The sequence below is a fragment of the Erpetoichthys calabaricus genome, chromosome 13 (assembly GCF_900747795.2).
Source record: "Erpetoichthys calabaricus chromosome 13, fErpCal1.3, whole genome shotgun sequence".
NCBI lineage: Eukaryota > Metazoa > Chordata > Cladistia > Polypteriformes > Polypteridae > Erpetoichthys > Erpetoichthys calabaricus.
Genome location: NC_041406.2, coordinates 31,324,475 through 31,337,218, shown reverse-complemented (window position 1 = coordinate 31,337,218; position 12,744 = coordinate 31,324,475). Strand labels below are relative to the sequence as shown.

At 44.5% G+C, this 12,744-nt stretch overlaps 1 protein-coding gene across 3 annotated transcripts in view; it reads right to left on the bottom strand.

Annotated features, from left to right (window-relative positions):
• Positions 1–8,880: 8,880 nt before the first annotated feature.
• dennd3a (DENN/MADD domain containing 3a) overlaps positions 8,881–12,744 on the bottom strand; it is a 127,730-nt gene continuing 123,866 nt past the window's right edge. For all 3 annotated transcript variants that reach the window (XM_028818083.2, XM_028818085.2, XM_028818084.2), the window contains one exon: positions 8,881–9,625. In XM_028818083.2, coding sequence (XP_028673916.2) covers positions 9,425–9,625 — 201 coding nt within the window. In that variant the 3' untranslated portion in view covers positions 8,881–9,424. The remainder of the gene's footprint in view (positions 9,626–12,744) is intronic.

Here is a 12,744-nt window from a genome sequence, read left to right as displayed (position 1 = left end):
GAAGTGTTTGCCAACCATGCTGGACTGACTTTTGATGCCAAAAATGTGACCTGAGCTGTGAGGCAGCAACGCTAACCACAGAGATAAAATTACACTCCGAGTTGTTTATCTCTCCGTGTGTCTCCTGAGCTCCTACCACTACAACGAACTAACGGCGACAGGGCTGCTGATGGAAGGGACCAGCGTTACATACTTGGGGGGGCTTGGGGGCGCGTCCCGTCCCGTCCCTGTCATGACCCGATATGAACTACTTAGACAGGAGCATAACATGCTTAGTCCAGCAGTGAAGACCCAACGTTCAATGATCTATGCAGAAGAATGAAGTATTTTTATAATATTCTCATTATGGTCAGCTAATGTACCCCTCAAATGAAAATATGGTCTGTTTAGGTTATTTTTTAAACACTTGCAGGCCTTAAATTACTCATACAAGCGCAAAGCAGATCAGGCATCGGAGTACAGTGCGAAGTACACGGAGGACGCTGGTGCTACGGAAGTAGTGCACTGACTATACTTGTGCGCATACTTTACGTAAATCTGGAGGATTCCACCAGGTGGCAGTGTGAGAAATCATCACGTTGAGAAAACAACGTCCGGTTTTGCTGTGTTGTGAGTTGAGAGAAGAAAGATGTTAAAGATAAAAATTCTTTGCATTCTGATGCTGTTGCAAAGGTGCAAAAAAACAAACGGAAAAAAAAGGCGGCAACAGCGACCCAGAAGATGGTGAGACCTTTAAACGTGTCACGTCATTACGATGGGAAATATGCGATGCTTGTATTACCTACGTTAGAAATAGATGAAGAAAAGCAGCATAAATACACTCGCATGACAGCATGTTAGTTTGATGATTTGCTTCACCACATCGAACCATTCATCAAACATCAAAGTGCGCACATTGACCCCGTTGGAATCTGGCTTGCCATCTCGTGTTGATACTAAACAACGATGCTGACGTCACACACACAACATCCATATTTTTGCTGGTACTGTGTCACGTTAATTTCTGACAACGTGCTCAGAGGTGACATCAAAAGAATACCGGGAGCGCATGGCAGCCATGATGCGTGCATGTAAGCGTTCTGAACGTGAAGTATAAACCGGCCCTTACGGTACGCATAATTAGGCAGCGATCTCTTTATACGACATTTGCTGCTACATCTCTGTGATGTCTCTCCCAGCTTGCAAGGCATCAGTGGGAAAAAATGTCTACCTAAGCCAGCCGCAGATCGACTTTTCAGGAAAAATTTGGCGAACAAGGTCACTGGCCTGTGGCGGGCTGGCGCCCTGCCCAGGGTTTGTTTCCTGCCTTGTGCCCTGTGTTGGCTGGGATTGGCTCCGGCGGACCCCTGTGACCCTGTAGTTGGGATATAGCAGGTTGGATAAAGGATGGATGGAGGTCACTGGCAAAACCAGCAAATTTGCTGTGAAAAACGCTTTGCTGAATTTCACCGATCAGCACCCATCATCACATTTATGCCATCAACTCCTGTGTGATGTCAAAGATGTGACAATCGCAGTCATGTGACACGGTAGGAAAAATCAGGATTAAATTTTGTTAAACTAATTTGAAATTCAAACAGATTCTACATAATCAAAAATCACTGAATACACCAAAATAACATTAACAGTTACACGGGTGTGGTACAAGGTGCACATAAATGAAGTGCGCGAACACATAGAGCGTATGTTGTGTTTGCCTGATTTCGGTACGGACATTCTGATTTACCTACCCGGTAAAACTCTCGCCTAATGGAACTGATATCCAGTGTTAGTGAAAGTTGTAACTAACTCCTCGACATCGCAATTCCAAACTCCTACTCTAATTCTCTTGTATTGACCCTTCTTTTAATTCTAATAACTGATAGCCGCTAATTCAACTTGTGATGACGATGGCAATGGGTGAGTCAAGTGACGTCGATAGACGTGGACCGGTAGAGTTGGACCTTTCTCGATTCAGGTCCTCGCTTGTGTCTCCTGACTTGAGGATTCCACTCATCATTTGAAGGCTTCTTCGGATCAGAGTATCCACCAAACGAACATCATGGTGTGTAGATGCCATCAGACTCGCTTTCTGGCCTACTTACTGTATGACCTCTGTGTGTCGGTGTGCACTTTCTCCGGTAATTCTGGTTTCCTTCCACATCCTATAATGTTCATATTAGGCTGACTGGTAGCTCTAAAATGGTTCTGCTCAGCAGTGGATGTCAGATCAGCAGTCAGATCCTCTCCTAATGGAGTAAGAAGATTCACTTCACTGTCTTCTTGACATTTCAATCTTCAGATGAGCGGCTCTGCTCTCACAATGCCCTGCATTTGTTTTTCTTCTGCACATTTTTTCGTATCGACTTACGCTCTCTCTTTTCAGTTTCAGGTGCTCATAATGCCTCAGTGGTCACTTTCCTCTTGCTCACCTCCAAGGTTCACCAGCCTCACCCTCTGATATGTTCAGTCATGTCACAGATGTCACTTTGGCCTCCTTAGTGGTGCCACACACATCACACCTGGCAGCATCGATGTTCTCAAAAGTCTCCAAGTTCTCTGGTTTGATTGGCAGAGCCAATGTCTCAGATGGTACACACTCCTCTGCCCACTTCTTGATCGTCACGCCATTTGCAACCAGAAGCCTCCATGTCCCCTGTTCTACACTTTGCAGTCCTGAGTGGACATTGACACCCGAGGAGACATGAAGTGCCACCTGCAGCATTTCCTGGCTGTGACAGCTAATGTTGTCTTCCATATTCACACCTTAAATGTCCCCACAACATAACCGACGCAGCAATAAGATGAACTGCTACAGCCTTTAGTCAATGCTATGGACCCCTGCTGGTGGTCTGGTGCATGTGGCTATACAAAGTAAAACTGCTGAAAGGGGCTATATAGACCCATGAAAGTGAAGTGAAGCGGCACTGTTGGCTCCAAGGCACTTTATGATTCACCACATCTTCCCCAAGGCCTGAATCGGCCTGAAGGTGGACCACTGAGCCCCCCATTGTGTTGTTTTTTTTTCTGTCATGTGATCATTAATTAGGGGATCTGCTGGATTTCATCTCAGTTCTGTATGACTTTGCGTAGGTTGTGATGCTCTAAATGAGGCTACCAAGAGTTGCTCTTCGACCGTCAACATAACCTGCGTTGGTCCTCCCTGCCCACACTTTGGGTCTTCGCTACCATTTCATCTCTTCTGTGTCCTCCATGTTGCTGTACCCATTTCCAGACTTGGGTAGACCCTTTCACTGCATGCACACCACCATTTGGAGGGCTGCTGGAGTGGAGGGTGACACACAGCAGCACTGAAGTGACACAAAAATCCTACAATGACATCTCCTGTTGTACAATGCTGCCCTCCAGTGGGCGTCTGAGGCAACACCACTGAGACTTCTCAATTTCTTATAATGGGCATCAGAAAAGGTGGCAATCCTGTGTCCGCCTGTCCCTTTGGGCAGATTATGCGAAACGGACACCTGCTGGCCATCAAATGGCCTCAGCTTGCAAATTCTAAAATGAATTCAGGAAGTATTCATTCCCTTGCTGCACACTTTATTGTGTTGTAGATTTAATTTTCCATGCACTCTATAATCCTTAATGACAGATTATTACAAATCTAAAACTGAAATCACTGATTCGTAGAAGTAGTCAGACCTTTTGCTGTGGCTCTCCATATTGTGCTCAGGTTCATCCTCCTTGAGATGTGTCCAGAACTCGACTGGAGTCCGCCGGTGGGAAGCTGAGTTTAGAAAGAAGGCACACACCGGGCTATAGAGGGTCCCACGATTCACACTGCATGAGAAACTGAAATCTGCACATCCTCAGCCTCCGCTGCAGCAATCAGGACACTCGAGTAGGCAGTTTCTAGGTAATGGCCGGGTTTGGGGGGTGATGGTGGCTCCCTGTAAAGTTAGTTTGTCTGTGAAAAAACAAAGTAGCGTGCGCAATTTTAGTATGGCCGGGTGTGGAAAACATGCGGCACATCCAAATTATGAGAAATAATGCTGTAGTGGAGTGGAGGCAGGACCGAGTTGATTCTGGAGTTCGTCAGGAGTGTGTTTTTGCTCCTGCTCTGTTCAATGCTTGTATGGACTGGGTGTTGGACAAGGTCATGGGGTCCAGCGGCTGTGGGGCATCTACTGGTGAAGAAAGATTCACGGATCTTGACTTTGCTGACGATGCTGTGATCTTTGTGGAGTCAATGGAGGCTCTGATCGGGGCGCTCGAGAGACTGAGCAGGAGTCTGAGTGTCTGGGCTTGCAAGTGTCCTGATTAAAACCAAAGATCCAGGCCTTTAATGACCTCTTGGGTATGGCCATCAGCAGTGTGCCTGTCTGTGGAGAGAGTATCGACCTTGTTGAGAGGTTTACTTACCTCGGCAGTGACATTCATGTCTCTGGTGACTCTTCCTATGAAGTCAGTAGACAGATTGGGAGAGCATGGGGGGTCATGAGGTCACTGGAAAGTGGTGTGTGGTGCTCCCGATATCTGTGCAAAAGGACGAAGGTCCAAGTCTTTAGAGTCCTGATGCTTCCTGTCTTGCTATATGGTTGTTAGACATGGACGCTATCCAGTGACCTGAGATGAAGACTGGACTCCTTTGGTACTTTGTCTCTCTGGAAAATCGTTGGGTACCATTGGTTTGACTTTGTGTCGGATGAGCGGTTGCTCATGGGAGTCCGAATGAGGCACATTACCTGCATTGTGAGGAAACGTCAGTTACGGCACTACTGCCATGTGGCGCAATTCCCTGAGGGTGATCCAGCTCATAAGATCATCATCGCTGAGGATCCGAGCGGCTGGACCAGGCCAAGGGGATGTCCAGATAACAGCTGGCTGTGGCAGATAGGTGGTCATTTCCAGGTGATGGGATTGGACTATGTGTCTGCCAACCGAGATACAGAGCTGTTTCATCATGAGGTGGGTGCGACAACACAATGTACCAGTGCATGCTCCCCAACCTGACCTGACGCTATGTGGAGTACTGTGTGCAGTTTTGGTCTTCAGGCTACAAAAACAACATAAAAAAAGGTCCAGAGAAGAGCAACTAGGCTGATTCCAGGGCTACAGGGGATGAATTCTGAAGAAAAATTAAAAGAGCTGAGCCTTTACAGTTTAAGAAAAAGAAGATTAAGAGGTGACATGATTGAAGTGTTTAAGATTATGAAGGGAATTAGTGCAGTGGATCGAGACTGTTATTTTAAAATGAGTTCATCAAGAACACAGGGACACAGTTGGAAACTTGTTAAGGGGAAATTTCGCACAAACATTAGTAAGTTTTTCTTTATACAGAGAACCAGAGACACTTGGAATAAGCTACCAAGTAGTGTGGTAGACAGCAAGACATTAGGGACTTTCAAAACTCGACTTGATGTTATTTTAGAAGAATTTAGTGGATAGGACTGTCGAGGTTTATTGGGCTGAATGGCCTGTTCTCTTCTAGATTGTTCTGTTCTAAAAATGTCCCATGTTCCTCCACGGCGGTGTGAACAAGAGACATACACTGAATACATTTTATTGTTGTGCGTTGGAAGTGTGAACAACAAAATGCTTGCATTCTACACCAAAAAATCCTGAAAACCCTCAAAAAAGTTTTTTTAGTGAGTTTCATGTTTCGCATTGTCAAATTGCCTGAGGAACACATTTTTAATATTAAATTTTGCAGAACACGAATGCGAATCAAATCGTGGCTTCTTTGCGCTTTTTACAATGGGCAGCCAACTTCTTGAATGGCAGTTCCAGCAAGTATCTTACATCGGTGCGGCTGGTCACATCACACACTTGGAGTCCCGGTAATAATGCTAGGGATGACTAAGTTGAATGAGATAGAAATAGTGTGACGAGCGGCCACAGCCATTATCTGACTGGGATACCAGCTGCATGGAAGGACGGGGGGGGGAGAGCAAATCCATAGGGCACTACCCTCCCCGGGATGCTAGAGGGCAGCCCCCCTGGGTGGCTGTGGCACCACAAATTCCTGCAGGGCACACTGGGACTTGGCATTTGTTATAGCTCTGTTGGGTTCCGTGGGGGCCGCCAGGGGGAGCTGCAGAGCCCTACAGTGGACTTCCATCACACCTGGGAGTGATTCCAGATAATGCTGATGAGCCACCTGGAGCACTCCCAGGAGATGAATAAAAGGAGCCACCTCACTCCATTTGGGGAGGCAGAGTCGGGAGGAGGAGGATGAAGTCTGCCAGTGAGGGAGTGGAAGCAGAAGGACTGAGAGTGACCCAAGGGAAAGGACGGGACAGAGTCTTTTATTTTGTATATTTTGGTGATGTACTGAGCTTCCCCAACTTTGAATAAAAGGGTGTTATGTGCTGCCTGCCTGTTGGGGTTAGAGTGGCTGGAGCACCCCCGGCGTTCCACAAGTGGCATCCCAGCCCAGTTGGGACTTCCTGGTCGTTGGTAGCAAGGAGACCCATATTAAATAATTTTTTTGTGGTTCAACCTGACACAGCAGCGTGAGCACACGTACACACACGGCAGCAGACCACACTGAAACCACTGAGGCCCACGGAAGCACCACTCCCATCCAATGGGGAAGAAGAAGCCCAAGAGAAATCTAAAAGCTGCAGGCGACTCGCATGTGGCACCCAGATTCGTGTACCTGGAGAAGAGGCCACCCGGAAGAAGCACGCTCTGAAAGGCAGAATCCCTGAGGTAGGTGTCGGGCCCAGGGACAGATTGCCCTTAGAGGGTTACTCGTCTGTCCCTTACACCTACTTTGTAGATCAGACGAGCTTGAAGGAGTTGGCTGACGAAGGCCTGGACCTGCTGCTCTCCGAAGGACGAGCACTGGAGGAGGAACACCTGGTCTCTCACACCCCCATCTGGACCAATCAGAGGGAGGAGCGGACGGTGGTGGGTTGGACCACCCTACCTGACGCAGGTAAGGGAATAGATGGTGTGTGTTGGATTCCCACAGATTATTGACTACAGGCGTAGTGCATAAATGCAGCCTTCAAACTGTAATAAACCTAATTTAGTGGCATACTGGTAAGCAATAATAAAAGAGCCATGGAAAGAAACTCTTCTATTTTAACTTTGTTGGAATATATACTGCTCAAAAAAAATTAAAGGAACACTTTTGAATCCGAGTATAGCATCAAGTGAGTGAAACTTCTGGGCTATTGATCTGGTCTGGGGGTTGTTAAGCAGTTTCAACTGCTTTGGTGTTAATGAAATTAACAACAGGTGCACTAGAGGGGCAACAATGAGGCGACTCCCAAAACAGGAATGAATGGTTTAACAGGTGGAGGGAGGCCACTGACATTTTTCCCTCCTCATCTGTTTTCTCACTAGTTTTGCATTTGGCTACAGTCAGTGTCACTACTGGCAGCATGAGGCGATACCTGGACGCTGCAGAGGTTGGTTGCACAGGTAGTCCAACTTCTCCAGGATGGCACATCAATATATGCCATATACAACACATATGTGCCATTGCCAGAAGGTTTGCTGTTTCTCCCAGCATAGTCTGAAAGGCATGGAAGAGATTCCAGGAGACAGGCAGATACTCTAGGAGAGCTGGACAGGGCCGTAGAAGGTCCTTAACCCATCAGCATAACCGGAATCTGCTCCTTTGGGCAAGGAGGAACAGGATGAGCACTACCAGAGCCTACAAAATGACCTCCTGCAGGCCACTGGTGTGAATGTCTGACCAAACAATCAGAAACAGACTTCATGTGTGGCCTGAGGGCCCGACGCCCACCACTGGTGCCCTGTGCTTTTCACAGATGAGAGCGGGTTCACCCTGAGCACATATGACAGACGTGAAAGGGTCTGCAGAAGCCGTGGAGAACGTTATGCTGCCTGTAACATTGTTCAGGCTTGACTGGTTTAGTGGTGGGTCAGTAATGGTCTGGGGAGGCATATCCATGGAGAGACGCACAGACCTCTACAGTCTAGACAACGGCACCTTGACTGGCTTTAGGTATTGGGATGAAATCCTTGGACCGATTGTCAGACACTATGCTGGTGCAGTGGGTCCTGGGTTCCTCCTGGTGCACGACAATGTCCGGCCTCATGCGGCAAGAGTATGCACACAGTTCCTGGATGATGAAGTAATTGATACCACTGACTGGCCCCCGTGCTCACTCGCCTGACCTTAATCCAATAGAACACCTCTGGGACATTATGTTTTGGTCCTTCTGACACCACCAGGTTGCACCTCAGACTGTCCAGGAGCTCAGTGATGCCCTGGTCCAGATCTGGGAGGAGATCCCCCAGGACACCATCCATCATCTCATTTTCACTTTGATTTTCAGGGTGTCTTTGAATTCAGCCCATCTGTAGGTTGATAATTTTCATTTCCATCAAACAATGTGGCATCTTTTCGTTCCTAACACATTTCCCAGTCCATATCAGTAGAGATATCCAGCATGACTTTTATCCCCTTGAGATCTGATGTGTTTTCAAAGTGTTCCTTTAATGTGTTTGAGCAGTTTATGTTTCTTTCATGAAAGATCACCAATCAGGAAATGAGACACTGTGATAAGCAGGATCCAATCAGGGAAGGGCCATGTGATAAACATGAACAAATCAGAGTGCAATTAGAGTCGTGTTTTAGAAAACCTGCGTTTTTGCCCGTCTACACTACAACAGTGAGGCTACGTTTTCAAAAGTCCCCATTTTCATGGGTTGAAAACACCGGGGTAATGTGACTGACAGATGACAATGGAGACTTGTCTGTGTTTTTAAACGAAAATGTGGTAGTGTGGATGGTGCCATACATTCACAATGTCCATCAGACTATCGGTCAACAGCCTTAATGATGAGAAGCTATTCTGTGGAAAACTAAGACAAGACCACCAGAGAATATGAAGATCAATGCCAGGTCGTGGTACTTCAGGTTTCCTTTGTCCAAGTGGATCAAATGAAAACTGCACTGCGAATTTAACACTGGCTTTAATGGCTTGTAGGAAAAGAACATTTAGACCACTTCTATCAGGTAAGCATGGCTGCAGTGACTGTCCACCTACTGTTCAGTAATCTTTCAAAAGTCACAGGAAGTTTCAGCAATACAAGGGTGGACAATGCAGCACTCCAAAGATCCACTGAACACAAACACTGTCTGCAAATGACTTTGTCATAAAAGTATAAAAGATGAACATACAGTAATGCTGTGCAAAAATGGCAAAAAAGACCTCTCATGTCTGAATATCTTAAGACAGTCTTCTGTAGTGCGTTTATGCTAAAAGGAAACGGCAGCACTTACACATGGCAGTTATTAAAAACAGAAATGGGCGTTAAAAACTAGACGTGAATGTCGCAAGTCAAAGGGATCTCTTGATCTCTCTTCAACAACGTCATCTTCTCCAAAATTCTATAAATATTACACTAGTATTTTTTTTTCTGTTCAACACTTTTAAAATGTATGAAACACCTTAATGTCACATGTTACAAAAATAATTTATAATATACAAGTTACATGTCACTATTCAACTTTCCAGATGGCAATTTTGCCATCTTCGCTAGATGAGCCACTGAGCACATAACGATCCTCTGCAGAACACAATGCCTGCACGACGTCTGTATGCGCCACCAGCTCCTTCTCCACGCTGTACTTCACTACATCCACCACGTAGATCTTCCCTTTGGATTTTCCTTGAGATATCCCCCTGCTGCCAATCCAGACCTGCAAACAATATAAGAAGGAAATTGGTTTATTTCTTACATTTTTATTATGTTATTATTATGACTTTAAAATGCATTAAATTTATTTGCTAAAAACCATCAAAGTATAACGTAAGAATTACTCATTTACTCATTACTGTAAGTCTGCAGCTAAATATTCTTCTTTGCCAGTGTTCATAAAGAATAAAAAGTGTTTTCCATATTATGCCATATACAAACGGATCTCAAGTTCCATTTATGCAGACATTCTCGTCTCGCCTTTATAAGCTGTAATTTGAAGTAAAAAATGTCTTTTAGTAGGAAACTAACAGTCGTAACAGCATGTCTTGTCATCCCTGGAAAGAAGGCTATAATGTTAGACGGGTTCTTATAACTTGGAGGAGGAAGCAGTTGGCTCAGACACAGGAAGCAGAGATTTATGTTGTGAGGAAACTTATCAGAAGTAGCTGGCATTAATAGTGGTGTCCAGCAGGGGTCAGTGGTAGGGACGTTGCTATTTTTAATATATATAAATGATTTGGATAGGAATATAAGTAACAAGCTGGTTAAGTTCGCAGATCATACCAACCTACAGTAGGTGGCTTGGCAGATAATCTATAATCTGTTAAATCATTACAGAGGGACTTGGGCAGCATACAGACCTGGGCAGATTTGTGGCAGATGAAGTTTAATGTCAGTAAATGTAAAGTATTACAGGAAGAAGTAAAAATGTAACGTCTGATTACTCAATGGGAGGTCTAATAGGTAATAGGTACGCCGGGCACATAACTAAAACGGGTTATAGGTTTAGTGGACTTAGAGGTGTGTGTTTGTTTTTCCTTTTTCTTATCAGTCTGAGTGTGAAGAAAAGAAAAAGAGATGAGAGGAGAGGCCTAGCAGCTCCACCTCTGACCAGTGCCTCCATTGCTAGTGCAGAGAGTGTGTCATGGAGCTACAGGTTTCTCCTATGGACAGGTAAAACTGAGGGTTTTTGGGGACTCAACACTGTCAACTGCCAGACAGTGTTCAGAAGCCATTAAGATGGCTAACAGAATGTTAGGTTATGTAGCATGATGTGCAGGAGGTTATGTTCAGATGCACTGGTGAGGCCTCATCTGGAATACTGTGTACAGTTTTGGTCTGCATTGCTACAAAATGGACATTACAGCAGTAGAAGAAGTCCAGAGAAGAGCAACAAGACTGATTCCAGGGCTAAGGGAGATTAATTAAGAGGTGACGTGACTGAAATGTTTAAAATTATGTAGGGAATTAGTCCAGTGGATCGAGATTTTAAAATGAGTTCATCAAGAACACAGGGACACAGTTGGAAACTTGCTAAGGGTAAATTCTACACACGAATTTGGACGTTTTTCTTCACACAGTGAACCAGAGACACGTGGAATAAGCTACCAAGTAGTGTGAAAGACAGTGGGACTTTAGAGATCTCCAAAACTTGACTTGATGTTATTTTGAAGGAGTTCAGTGGATAAGACTGGTGAGTTTTGTTGGGCTGAATGGCCTGTTGTAACCGTTGTCTGTTTGTATATTTCACTGTTTTTATAAAAATACATGTATTTCGTCTTAAGGGGTTTTCAATCCTATGGGCTGCTTTGGAGGCACCACCTAACTCTGAGCCCCAACGAGAGGCATAAATAAGAGAGGGCAGCGCCAGAGAAAGAAATAGAAAGTGCCGGACTTTGAGAAAATACACTGCCTGTGGGAAACCATTAGATGAACCAGGGTACATCAATACAGAAGAGAAAAAGGTTAATGAATGGTTAGAGGAGGATCAACGAGGAACTCTGGAGAGGGAGGGGTGGACCTGTGAAAAGGGACTGTGACTGTTAATTCAGCTGGTCTAAGGATATAGCTCAGCGAAATACTTTCTACCATGAACTTAAAGGGATTAATTGTCAAACTTACAATGTAAAAAAAGTCCTTGTAATTTATGTATGTAATCACTTTTTATATAACTGTTATTTACGTATTAGTGATTTATTTGTCAGGAGTTTGTGTAAAGAGAGAAGATCAGCATGTTGTGTAAGTAACACATTATTTTTTGAGTGTATGTGTATAATTCTTTTTTTTTTCTACAATGACACCATTATTTCCTCACTTACATGGACCTCTGTTGGTGTGTTCTGAGCTTGCATGGTGTGACTAGTAGGAAAGCAGTGTTGGCCACTCACGCTCCGGTTCATTTATTATTTCACTTTTTAGCTGCTGCTCTAGGGATCAGTGGGTTGTATTATAATCATGCTGGCTCATGCGGTAGAAGGGTCTCATCTAAATTGTTCTAATGAAAAAATGTATAAATAATCTGTACACTTCCATGCTTGTCATAAGGAAGGTGTAATAAAATTATATTAAAATACATACTTAGAAAAAAAAATACTTTAAAAACCAATTGCTGTTTCTAACACAGGAACAGTACAGGTAAAATCTCAGAATCAGACAGGTCAGTTAGCCTGGGGGAATACAGGTAAACTGAAATGAAAGGCAATTAATATTCCAGAGTAGCCTGGACTGAAAAGCAGGTTTGAGAAGGCAGATTACGACTTAATTACCTGCATATCCTTTCTTTCTTGTTTGTTGGACGCTACATTTGTGTATCCTTTGAAACTGGAGAAAATGCTTATATGTAGAAGCAAAGCATGGGTTGGACTGGAGGGCTGTTACAACTAAATACAGTCTTATGAAAAGGTTTGGAAACCCCTCTTAATTCTTTGGATTTTTGTTTATCATTTGCTGAGCTTTCAAAGGAGCAACTTCCTTTTAATATATGACATGCCTTATGGAAACAGTAGTATTTCAGCAGTGACATTAAGTTTACAGTAATCCCTCGCTATATCGCGCTTCGCCCTTCGCGGCTTCACTCTATCGCAGATTTTATATGTAAGCATATTTAAATATATATCGCTGATTTTTTGCTGGTTCGCGGATTTCTGCAGACAATGGGTCTTTTAATTTCTGGTACATGCTTCCTCAGTTGGTTTGCCCAGTTGATTTCATACAAGGGACGCTATTGGCAGATGGCTGAGAAGCTACCCAACTTACTTTTCTCTCTCTCTCTCTTGCGCTGACATTCTCTGATCCTGACGTAGGGGGATTGAGCAGGGGGGCTGTTGGCACACCTAGACG